The sequence below is a fragment of the Anguilla anguilla genome, chromosome 6 (genome assembly GCF_013347855.1).
Source record: "Anguilla anguilla isolate fAngAng1 chromosome 6, fAngAng1.pri, whole genome shotgun sequence".
NCBI classification, from domain to species: domain Eukaryota; kingdom Metazoa; phylum Chordata; class Actinopteri; order Anguilliformes; family Anguillidae; genus Anguilla; species Anguilla anguilla.
The window spans coordinates 36798729-36810596 of NC_049206.1; the positions used below are offsets into that span (position 1 = coordinate 36798729).

The 11868-nt window shown below is 39.6% G+C and overlaps 1 protein-coding gene across 1 annotated transcript; it reads left to right on the forward strand.

Moving 5' to 3' along the window:
• The first annotated feature begins 2179 nt into the window (after positions 1-2179).
• LOC118230784 (alpha-1-antitrypsin homolog) lies at positions 2180-5448 on the forward strand. The gene is made up of 4 exons (XM_035424097.1): positions 2180-2873; positions 3555-3825; positions 4168-4315; positions 4544-5448. The coding sequence occupies exons 1-4, from the start codon at positions 2222-2224 to the stop codon at positions 4733-4735; spliced, it is 1263 nt and encodes a 420-aa protein (XP_035279988.1). The 5' UTR covers positions 2180-2221; the 3' UTR covers positions 4736-5448.
• Positions 5449-11868: the final 6420 nt, after the last annotated feature.

Here is an 11868-nt window from a genome sequence, read left to right on the forward strand (position 1 = left end):
ACGTTATTTGATACGATTACAATAAAAAAAACAATATTCCACTGTCAGAAAAATGTTTGCTATGTTCTAGCTTCACGGTAAACCAGTGTATAACAAACATAACACATAACTGAGCCACCTATAAGGGCTTACACTACATTATGTGAAATTCCTGTATTGGATAGCAGCACAAATCACTTGATAAACACTCAATTTCATTGTGAGTGGTATGAATTCTAACAAAGCAGGGGGGTGTATTTCACAAAGCAGGATTACTGAGTTAGCTGGATAACTGTGCTCAGTAAAACCTGGAATAGTTCTCTTTTACTTCAATCCATGTTCCAGATTTGGGAGGGTTTTACTCAGTGCAGTTATCCAGCTAACTCAGTAATCCTACTTCATGAAAAAGGGCCACTATGAGCCACAATTCTAACATTGCCCAGGTTATGGTAAAAACGCCCATACACCAACAGGTATAAGACAGCCCCCAATACAAATATGCTGATCATTATTTGCTCAGGTTAACAGTTGTCTATTATGACCTTTGTGAATATAACAATATAAAAAATAATCATAGATACACACTAATCTGAACTGTTGCTTATTTGCCAGTCTGGACCCAGGTCAATCTGGAGTGGTTCACTGTAGAAGGGGGGTCCAGAGGGCAGGGTCATATAAATATTTGCTTAGAACATTCTGCTCTCTCAGAAGGGTATAAATAGGCAGACTAACAGCTTACACATCCTGCCTAAGTAGAGGTCTGAACGGTAAGCACAATTAGGTTTACTAATATAATATAATGAGAAAGAATTTGATCTGAGGATTGTAAAAGGCTATAGCTTGACTAAATTACAATTAAAACTGAAGGAAGCACATTAAACTGGTTTTAATTTTAAACTTACACTTAATTGTCATGGGTTATGTTCTTTGCTGTGATGTTTCTTGCTTGCTTGAACATTACTTGAATGTTTTTTGATTCATTATTGGGCAACTGCACACTTCAGCTGTCTTCCAGTTCATTGGAAAGATTTTAAGATGTCTTGATAGTTCATTATGAAAAGAAAGCATTGTTAATTAATACTCACTTTGTATTTGTGACCATATGGTATTACCAAAGCTACATTTGTGCAATACACAGCGAATAACTATTTTTTCAGGCTAAAACAATAGCTCTACACACTTCTGACATTCAGAATAAAAAGAAATCTGCGTCTAATGGTTAACCCTTATTTGAATGCATAATACTGAATATATGTCTGGCCAAATGTCAGGTAGGTATGTTTGCTGCCTGCCCTTTTTTGTTTATAAACTTCCAAAGATGTATCAGTCTCAGGTTCTGAGTTTATACTCTTAGACAAACATTTTCAATTTCTATTATTGGCATGTCCACTCAATGTATGATTTGATTATTATGTTGGCATGATGGTAGATTTTACTGATGAATTACTGTGAGAACAGCACATGTGCTTACTGCTTGGGCTAACCTAATGCTTTCTAGGTAGAAAGCCCCACTTTGTATTGACCATTCATTTCAAGTATTTGCTTTATCATGAGGTTAAAAAACAAAAAACTGTACATACAGTATACTATCTGAAATCATTTTGCATACTGAAAAGTCTTTTAAGCTGCAGACATGGTAAATATGTTATGTTGAAAATAATCAGAATTGAAGCAATTATTCGGGTTTACCTTTTTTTTCTTTTTTCACCAATTGTAAAAGGGGTTTCTTTCATGCTTCTGGCAATAATGCAAAGGTATGATCTGTAATGAGTTCAGCAGAGCAGAAGACAATTTGCGTGGGCTTCCAATCGGCTTATCCAGCTAAAGCACTTGCTCTCACACCGTGGTGGGGAATTTAATCTTGCCAATAATAATGACAACTGCGATTGTGTCATGAGGTATGGTGCATAACCTGTCGTAGTTTTGCCTTCAGAGGGAGGGTTTCATTCAGTAGGATATTCCCTCTTTGCTCACTTTAGCCAATCGGGTGCTTATAGTCTGCCTTCCCCAAATGTGATTAAGCCCAGGTGGACTGAAGAGTTACAATCTAAAGGTGTCTGGCTGTAGATGATTCAGAGGACGTGCATGCATTCTCTGTGCTCCCCTAAATTTACGGATGTTGTAACATGGATAGTACAGGCTGGTAGTTGTGACTACATTTGAACAGTGCCAAAATTGAAGAGAAATGTATCACTTTTAATAAGATGTCATTAGGTTCCTGGTTTTTGTCTGCAGGGGAAAGATGCAGGGATTTCTACACTGCGCGCTGACCTCCTTGCTCCTCGTCGTGGTGTGGACCCACTCCCAGGGTGGTGATCACAAGGCCCACCAACAGCACCTGCACCATGAGATGGACAAGCCCCACCCTGTCCATGGCAAAGGGGAGGAAGCCTGCCACAAGCTAGCTCCACCCAATGCTGACTTTGCCTTTGCCCTCTACAAGAAGATGGCCACAAAGTCAGAGTCCAGAAACGTGTTCTTTTCTCCACTGGGTATTTCCACTGCCCTGTCGCTGCTCGGTGTTGGGTCCAAAGGTGACACTCATCAGCAGCTGTACCACGCCTTGGGCTACAGCCAATTCACCACCGCCCAGGTGAATGAGGCCTATGAGCACCTGCAGCATATGCTGGGCCACAGCCAGGGGGAACTGAAGCTGGACAAAGGGAGTGCCATAGTCCTCCAGGATGGCTTCAAACCTTTGCAGAAGTTCCTGGATGATGGCAAGCATTACTATCAAGCCCAGGGCTTCACTGTTGACTTCAAGAAGCCAGAGGTAGCTGTCCAGGCAATCAACAAATTCATTGCGGAGAAGACCGACAACAAGATCCCTGACCTATTGAGCAGTGTGGAAAGTGACACTCTCATGGTGCTGCTGAACTACATTCATTTCAGAGGTAGGACAAGCTTTGCAGTGAATAATCACTTAAAGTCTAATGCTTTGCTAATTATAGTCCTAAGAGGGGACAAAACACATTTTCAGTGTAATAACGCACCCTGCAGTCTGGTACCAAATCCTGACCATGCCAATTCTGTTTGTGGCCAGGCATTTTCTAGCAACTGTGGTTAATCAGGGAACCTGCAGTTTGCACACGTCAGCTGCAAGTGAAGTGTACTCATTGCGAGTACGAGAACACTTCACTTGCAGCTGATGCAGCCAAACTCAGCTGGAGGAATGTAAGACACAATGGCAGAAAGTGTACACTTGTCTGCAATCTCTGGTATTGACATATGATCACAGCAATGGTAGGCCTATAAATGTTTTGTTAAAATGTCTTATGAATGAATGCTTCTATCTCTGCCAGAACACAGCCAATGTCACAGTCTCTCTTGTTTTTACAGTTTCGAACTTGATCAACCAACTTATGGCAGAAGTTAACTTGGATTTCAGTGCTTTATTGATGTTGCTTCTACACTTGCCTGGGAATGTTGTTAGCTAAGTAGTGAATATAAATTAATAATAAGATTGGGAATTCCACATTCAGGACAAATTGAAAAAATAGTCTTAACTGAATCTGAAAAAATCGGCAGCTGATGAAGTCACCAAATAAAAAAGTAATGTGATTGCGTTGTTTCAGGCAAATGGGAGAAACCCTTTGACGCGAAAAACACTGGGAAGGCAGACTTCAAAGTGGACGAGAACACCACAGTCTCAGTGGACATGATGAAGCGAATGGGCCGGTACAGCTACTACTACGATCGGGAGAACCACACCTCAGTGCTGATGCTGCCGTACAAGGGAAACGCCTCCATGATGATCCTCCTCCCCTGTGAGGGCAAGATGAAAGACCTAGAGGCCATTCTCAGCAAGGAGTACATCAGACACTGGCACGACAGCCTCTTCAAAACGTAAGGGCTTTAAACATTGGCTAAAAAGATAGATGTATCCTCATTGGGAAGGGTACCCTGATTGAGGGGTTCTCAACCAATGTTACCAATGCTGGTTTGCATTCAATCTTTTGATCAGTTTACTGAAAACAACCACTTAACTTAATTTATAATTTTAAAGCTTAAGACATGTTCTTTGAAGAGAATCATTTCCACAGCGCATTATAGAAAATGAAAGTATTATTTTTCTGGGAAATTATTTATCTAAAAATCAAAGGAATGTTTCATTCAGTCAATAAGAATGTCTGTTTTTGATATGTTTAATAAAGAAGACCATCGATCAGTCTGTTTTCTTCCTATCAGTGTGGTGGATCTGGAAATGCCCAAATTCTCAGTATCTGGGTCCTACTCCCTGAAGGAGTTTCTCAAAGAGATGGGCGTGGTTGCGGCATTCTCTGACACAGCTGACCTGTCTGGGATCTCCGAGGATGTCGGCCTGAAGGTGTCAAAGGTACTGGCGTGTCTGTCCTCTCATATATGATGGGATCTGATGGGGTTTGTTCCTGAAGACTTTCAGCAGTATACTTATATACTTTCAGCAAGAATCATTTGTAGAATGTGTGTATATGTGTATTCAAGTCTGTGTGTATGAGTGAGTGATTGGTGTAATATCCTCTGCTGAAGATGATTTTTCTTGGCTTTTTCAGTATTTCCTTATCCTCTGTGCATGATTTTGTAGGTTTCCCATAAGGCCGTTCTCAGTGTGGATGAGAAGGGCACAGAGGCCGCTGCTGCCACTGTCGTTGAGATGATACCCATGTCTCTGCCAGACACGGTCAGCCTCAACCGGCCTTTCCTGCTGCTCATTCTGGAGGAGTCCACCAAGAGCATTCTCTTCATGGGCAAGATCATCAACCCCACAGCCCAATAGACTCATCAATGGCCAGGATTCTGCAGCAGACTTTCAGGCAATCGCCTTCAAGAAATCTCTGTCTTGCACATCTGTGACGGGAAAGCAAGATTTCATCAAAGAAAGTGGGCAGAGCTTTCATTTGATATCAGTAATTCACAGATTTTAAACCATCTTTGGCTGCATTCTGAACATGCAGATTTTGAGAAGTATGCATGAGGTCCATACAAGTGGTTCCCAAACCTCTCCTTGTGTACCCCCAGCTGAAGGTATTCGGAGTGTTCCATCTCAAGGGCTTTATTGTGTGTCAGGTGTGCTTGACGTGGAACACAAATGCCTGGATGCTGTTCGAGGTACCCAAGGAGAGGTTTGTGAACCACTGGTCTATACAGATTTTCAGTAAAACTGTTGGCGTGCTGATTGGTTGGATGCGGATTCACATGGATGTCTGTGATCTAGGTTTAAGGCAGGTGACTAGAATGCAGTCATTCTTTCTTGCTGTCTGGAGTGAGCTACGAATGCTCAAGCAAGTCAGTGGTTGACTGCTCACTATAGCTCCACCCATTATGGATTTCATGAAACCTCATTCTCTTGTCACTGCTGCAGATCAGTGTGTACTCTCACATTCCATGCCCTAAATCACATTCTACTGCGGATGTTTGGATATCTGTTTATATTTCTCTGCTCATTTTCTTCTATAAAGAAACTATTAAATAAAAATATATATTTCCAAATATAGATTATTCTATTGAGATTTATAATTTATCCACATGGCATGCAATTTACATTCTTCCACTTTTACAGGTTTTTGCAATGATTTTTGTTATATTACGTTATGAAGAAAAAACGTGTCTCAAAAATTTAAACACTCTAACTTTTATCAATATAAAAATGGTATTTTATTTGTATTTTCAGATTGATATGAGCATTTTTCAAAAGCAGCACTGAAGCAGTGTTATGGAAACTCCACTCCACCAGCAGGGGGACTTGGTGCTCATCAAATGTCCACTATTGTGCATACAGGGCTTGAGATTTCTTATAAGCACAGCCACCCACCTCCCACTCATCTTGGCAGGCACAACGTTGGGAGGCTGTGCTGAGAAAATGTAACTTCTGTGTTCCTCATTGTTTCCCACTCCTCAAAATTCAAAAGCCCCCCTTTCATCAACACACTCCTTCCCATACAGAAAGTAAAACCTTCAAAGAGAGTTCATATTCTGGAACAGATCACAAACACTGACAATCTTTCATATTTTTTTTTGGCAGAAATGTAATCCTAAAACAATATATAAATCACTCAAATGCCCGCTTCCTGAACTGTGATGATTAATGGCCAGACTGGTGCCTGTGAAATGGCTATTTTAAAAATAAAAATAAAGAGAAAAGGAAGATTGCATTGTTAACCACAGACATGATAAAAGGCTTATTTTTGAAATATGCACATCCAGCAACCAGGTAATGGAGGACCAAAAATGCCAAAATAAAAACAAATAAATAAACAATTCAATAAATGAATGAATATCCATCCATCCATTCTCTAATCGCTTAATCCAGGTCAGGGTCGCGGTGGCAAAGGGGCAAGCAAAGAAGCCCAGACATCCCTCTCCCCAGCAACTTCCGCTTAAATTAATGAATAAATATATGTAAATGCAGGAAAAATGTCAAAATAAATGAATGTACACAGAAATAAATTAATAGATAAAATGCATTTATTTATATCTATATTTATATATTTCTTGATTAATTCATCCACTCTCTCTCTCTCTCTCTCTATATATATATATATATATTTAATTTTCATATTTATTTCCTGATTAATTTATTTCTTATTTCTGTATTTTTTCATCCATATGATATTGAGGGGGCAGTCAATCAAAGTATGGCATGATGTCATCTTATTCCCATTAACTATAATGCAGTTTGTCACCAGTCACATGTAGTGACTACTTTATTGTCTTGGCTTTTATGATCTGTATGTCTCAATGTCAATTTCAATGTAAAATATAGTTTTCAAGCTTGTCAAATATGATGACAAGGTAGCACTGGTGTTTGGTGTTGTTTGAAGACTCGATAGGTTGTCAACTGTCTTTGTGGCTACACGCTAATGTATTCAGTTTCATTTGATTTTACTCACAAAATCTCTTTGCTTTCTTGATCTATATGGCTTAGCATCAAATTCAGAGTAAAATGTCTTAAAGATTTTTAACATAAGATGAAGGTAGCAGCAGAGTTTCAGTTATTCAGCCCACTGTTATATAGGCTATGTTATTTATTTACCCGATATCCCCTACACTAATGCCTATACAGTAACTTGTAGCCAAAGATTTGAGACTGGCTAACATAGCTGAAAATGCTGGGTCCTGATTATCTTTTGCGTGGCTGCTTTGACAATTTGTTCCAGTTAGCTGCATTACAGAGGCTGACCCTAGTGTTCAGCAATTTGGAGGAAGTGGCTGATTGTCTGAATGTTTTACTCCAAAAACAGACACCCTTCTCACATACTGCCTGTGGAAGCTATGGAGAGTTATTTATTAGCTGGTTTGTCTGTCCATAACTTTGCAACTCTATTTGGGGAGAACTACAATGTATGACCAAAAGTATGTGGACACCTCACATCCAGTATCTCATCCAAAATGATGGGCATAAATATGGATCTGGTCCACCCTTTTCTGCTATTACAACCTCCACTCTTCTGGGAAGGCTTTATACTGGATGTTGGATCATTGCTGCAGAGATTTGCTTTCATTCAGCCAGAAGTGCATTAATGAGGTCGGACTCTGATCGGGGTATTAGGCCTGGCTTGCAGGTGGCTTTTCAATTGATTCTAAAAGTGTTGGATGGGGGTGAGATCAGGGCTCTGTGCAGGCCAGTGAAGTTCTTCCACACCAAATTCGGCAAACCATTTCTTGATGGACCTCGCCTTGTGCACGGAGGCATTGTCATGCGGAAACAGGAAACAGCCTTCCCCAAAACCATGAAAAAGAGACCCAGACCATTATTCCAGTTTAACAACAGGTAATTAGCTTTTTAAACTATGATCTATATGTTATATAGCCATAACAGGCTTTTATAACAAACAGTCAAATCAAGCTTCAAACATGGGCAAATGTTTTTATAAATCAAAACATAGTTACTCATCCTTACTCTGAACTGCAGAGTATGAATTGAATGAACCCCACCACCACTACCTGAAGTCTATATGTTTCAGTGCTGGGTGTGTCATTAGCCAGCAACCTGTTTCTGTAATGTTTTCACTCTAAAACGGTCGCGTTTCAGTGCTGGGTGTGTCATTAGCTAACAACCTGTTTCTGTAATGTTTTCACTCTGAAAAGGTCGCATTTTTTTTTACAAACTATTGCTACGCTGATACTCAGTGGTGTCAGGCATGTCCAGCATTATAGCACCAATTTCTGCACCAGCAGTGACCTAATTTCATAAAGATTACGAAATCGATTTCAACATTTGTATTTCTAAATTATAGTGTTTTTGTTATTTTGTTATGTTAAGGCAAATGTATTGAGAGATATTACAGGAACACTGAGAAAAGCCCTAAAATGTGCATGACAAGACACAAAGTGCAATATTTTTAAATGGTAATTTCTTTGGTCATTCAGCACACTTCTCCCTTCCTTCTCCAGGGAGTGCGCTTTCTATGCACTGTCACTCTCCTCAATTCAACAGCGAACACACAGCTTTGGTGTTTTGCTGGAAATGCATGCACAAAGATCTGTTATATTTCACGCAGTTGTGTAGCTATTCTATTCACTTTATTCGAAGTCTCAGTTTTATAGAGGACCAGTATTTTTCAAAGCACCGATCATTCAATTGTTGAATAGAGTGCTGGAGTAGGCAGCGACACGTTTTCACCTGGGTAAAAGCACCTGTTGTTGTCTATTGTCTGCCAGGGGTTAAAAACTAATATATTTAAAGCCTAAATATTTAGGACAATCATAGAAGGAGAAAGATATAGTATTTACGGCGTTGGAGTCATTTTCATTATAAAGTCCCCAAAGCATGATGGCCTCACTGGTGTTAAAGGAGTAACATGGTGGTTGAACGTGACACTTCCCAGTTGTCTTTAGGCAACAACAAAACAAATGTGCATAATTTTTTTATTATTCAGTCATTTCAATGTACTTTAAAACGTATTTTTCTAAGCCGAAATTTCCCACTATAAAAGTTCACCCAAACCGTCTGGGCGTGGTAATGAGAACTGTCAGTTAGCTATGATTGACAGACCGTGCCTCGTTACCATAGCTACCCCCATGATACGCGCTCTTTTTAGGAGACTGAATTTTCACAAGCTAGCTAGCTTAGTAGTATATCAAGTATCGATAGATAGCTAAGGTAAGGACGTTGACTTTTATCCAATTATAATTTTTGCTATCTAGCTGGCCAAGTTAAGATAAAAGCACAACTATAACGTCCTCATAAAAGCAAACTAGCTAGCTAACGTTACCGATAACATTGCCTTATGAAAGCAAACTACCTAGCTAGCTGACGTTAGCTAGCTAGCTAAATGAATATAACCAGAAATAATCTAATAGTCCTTAAAAGGCACTGTAATTTAAGTGAACCTAACGTTAGTCAAATATTTGCATTGTCTTGCCTGTAAGCGGCGCAAACTATGGGTCTCAAGTTATCCATGGGTTTACAGGGCGTGGAAAGGGGAGTGGTTACTGTATTCGTGACGCACCAAGTTGACAACTTTCTCAACCGTTTGAAAATAGGACGATAAATTTAAAACACATATTTGTCCAAAAATACAGAACGGACATATTTAATACTTTACTCATTGTGTTTCTTCAATGCCTCTTGTGCAAATAGCACATAAAACCGAGAAAGTGTGAAAATTACCATGGTACTCCTTTAAAGGAATTTCTCACTCGCTGTCTCTCCGCCGTTGTGTTTCAAATTGAGAAATTTGGTGCTGACTTCTGAGCGAATCACATCAAAGAGATGAGAAAAAAGATCAGAATCCAAATAATATTGGTCAAATTCGGGAGGAGAAAACATTTGTGGAGAACGCATTATCTGAGTGATGCCGAATATGGTATTTGTATTCGGCACAATGCCTGTGGGCATTTCTGAAACAGGAAAGCTGGAAACCTTCCCCAAAATGGAAATTAAAATGTTTTCTTCATCCAAAAAGTTACTCAGGCATACAAAGCAAAGTCTACAAGTCATTAATTAGGGCTTGCAAAAGCCATTAAAAGTATTGATATCAAAATGAGGCCAAGTTACAGAAAACAATATTGGCTTTCTTAGCTCAAACTAATTAAACAAGCTCTATTCCGATTCAATGCAACCCAACTTTTCCTAAATTATTCAATGTAACTTGGCCCTGTGTTTTTTTCTGACCATCTGAAGAAAATATGGTCATTCAAACATTATGTATCACATGAAAATGTCAAACAACAAAAATTACCTCATGGAAGACATTATAGACATTATAAAAATAACTGTTTTAAACAGCTGATGAAAAATTACATTATTTTCTCTACTGAAGAGACTGACAAACCCACTGGCACCAGTAGCATAAATAAATGGCATGCGGTTTCTGTCAAAAAGTTTGATGGATTGAAACCCCGCCCCTTGCCCCACCCCCTGTGGTTTATTATTTTTTATAATCATTTAAAAAAAAATATATAGTCATTGTTTAATATTGTTTTATCTAGGTTTGTTGGTTTTTAGCATAGCACATGCATGATTTGGCATATATTTTATTTTAATGGAAAAGTAATCCATGAGGGAAAGTGTTGATTATCTTTGTGCTTTTTAAACATGTTTGAAAAGGGTAGTTTTGTGTAAAAATGCTTTAGCAACTTAAAACATTTTATTGTTTTGAAACACCAATCACCACCAAATACCTGAAAAGGCAAATGATTGCGTTAATAGGGTTACATGCGTTAAAATGTTTAAAACAAGTAGAAAGTATGTTAGAAAATTTTGGTAGTTGTTTCGTGAAGTAGATTAGTTTATTAGTTAGATGAGGAGACAGCGTTGTGTGTATGAGCGTTAGTTTTGTGTCAAATAGAATTTAAGAAAAGCTAGTGTGTTAAAATTGTAAAACAATGAAAATAGCAAATAGTTATATCTTAGAATTGTTTAAAAAGCAAAGGCAAAACGTGACAACTGTAAGTTATCAGGCTATGTGTGAAAATAGAATTTCTTTTTAAAAAACTATGACAGAAGAGACATTTAGAGACAGAAACGAGCAAACCTAGGTTATTTTCTCTGCGGAAATCCTTCTTCGGATTGATGTCCGTAATTGTGGAGAGACAGCGCAAAAAGAGCAGCTATGTCCGATGTCTTGGTCCGACTGGAATCACAGTCACACGGACAGGCTCGGCGAAAATTTTGTGGGTGTGGCGTAGGCTGTGACGGGTTTTTGTAATGTGACAGCATAGGCTGTGGTATGTATTGCGACGTGTTTATGTCACGTGACCAGCACAGGCCGTGGTTTGGGGGATTTGGCCCGCAAAGCAACTTTGCGGAGCAACGCAATCTTTGATAGCACAAGTATACAGAAAAAAGCAGAATCATGTGTGGGTTGTACAGCGTTACAACATCGCAACCCAGCGCCTCCCCCCATACGCAAATCCAGCCTTCACGATTCGCATAAAATGGGGGTCATCTACACAGATGTCAGAATCGGACATCAGCTCTGTGTAGCCTATACAAAATTTGGTTGCTTCTTAGCCTACAAAACATGTCTACTGCTGAAATTTTGACACCTACCTCTGAAGACGTGAAGACCGGGGCGCAGACACCGAGGCTCCCAAAGAAGAAGCCTTTTGCCGCAAAGTCAAGAGTCCATACAGGGGCTCTACACCGTGAGTGGGGTCTGATGCTGGAGGGTAACCACAGCGGTTATCATTTTGACATGGCTGGAGATGCTCCAAAAATTTGGTGATGAGGAGTACAGCCCTGTCACCGGTTTCGGAGTCGTGTGCGAGGCCTGTGACTGGGGTGATTTTAGAAGATGCTACGAGGAGGTAGCCGGCGGTTCAAAAGACAAAAGTACATTTTTAAGCCGGACCAGCGATGCCACGCGTAAACGGTGGATTACATTGGTGGCGACGACGCAAACTGTGGATGGTAAAAAAAAGACTGATCATTATGGATAACATTTTTCGGTTTGGTGCCTCTTT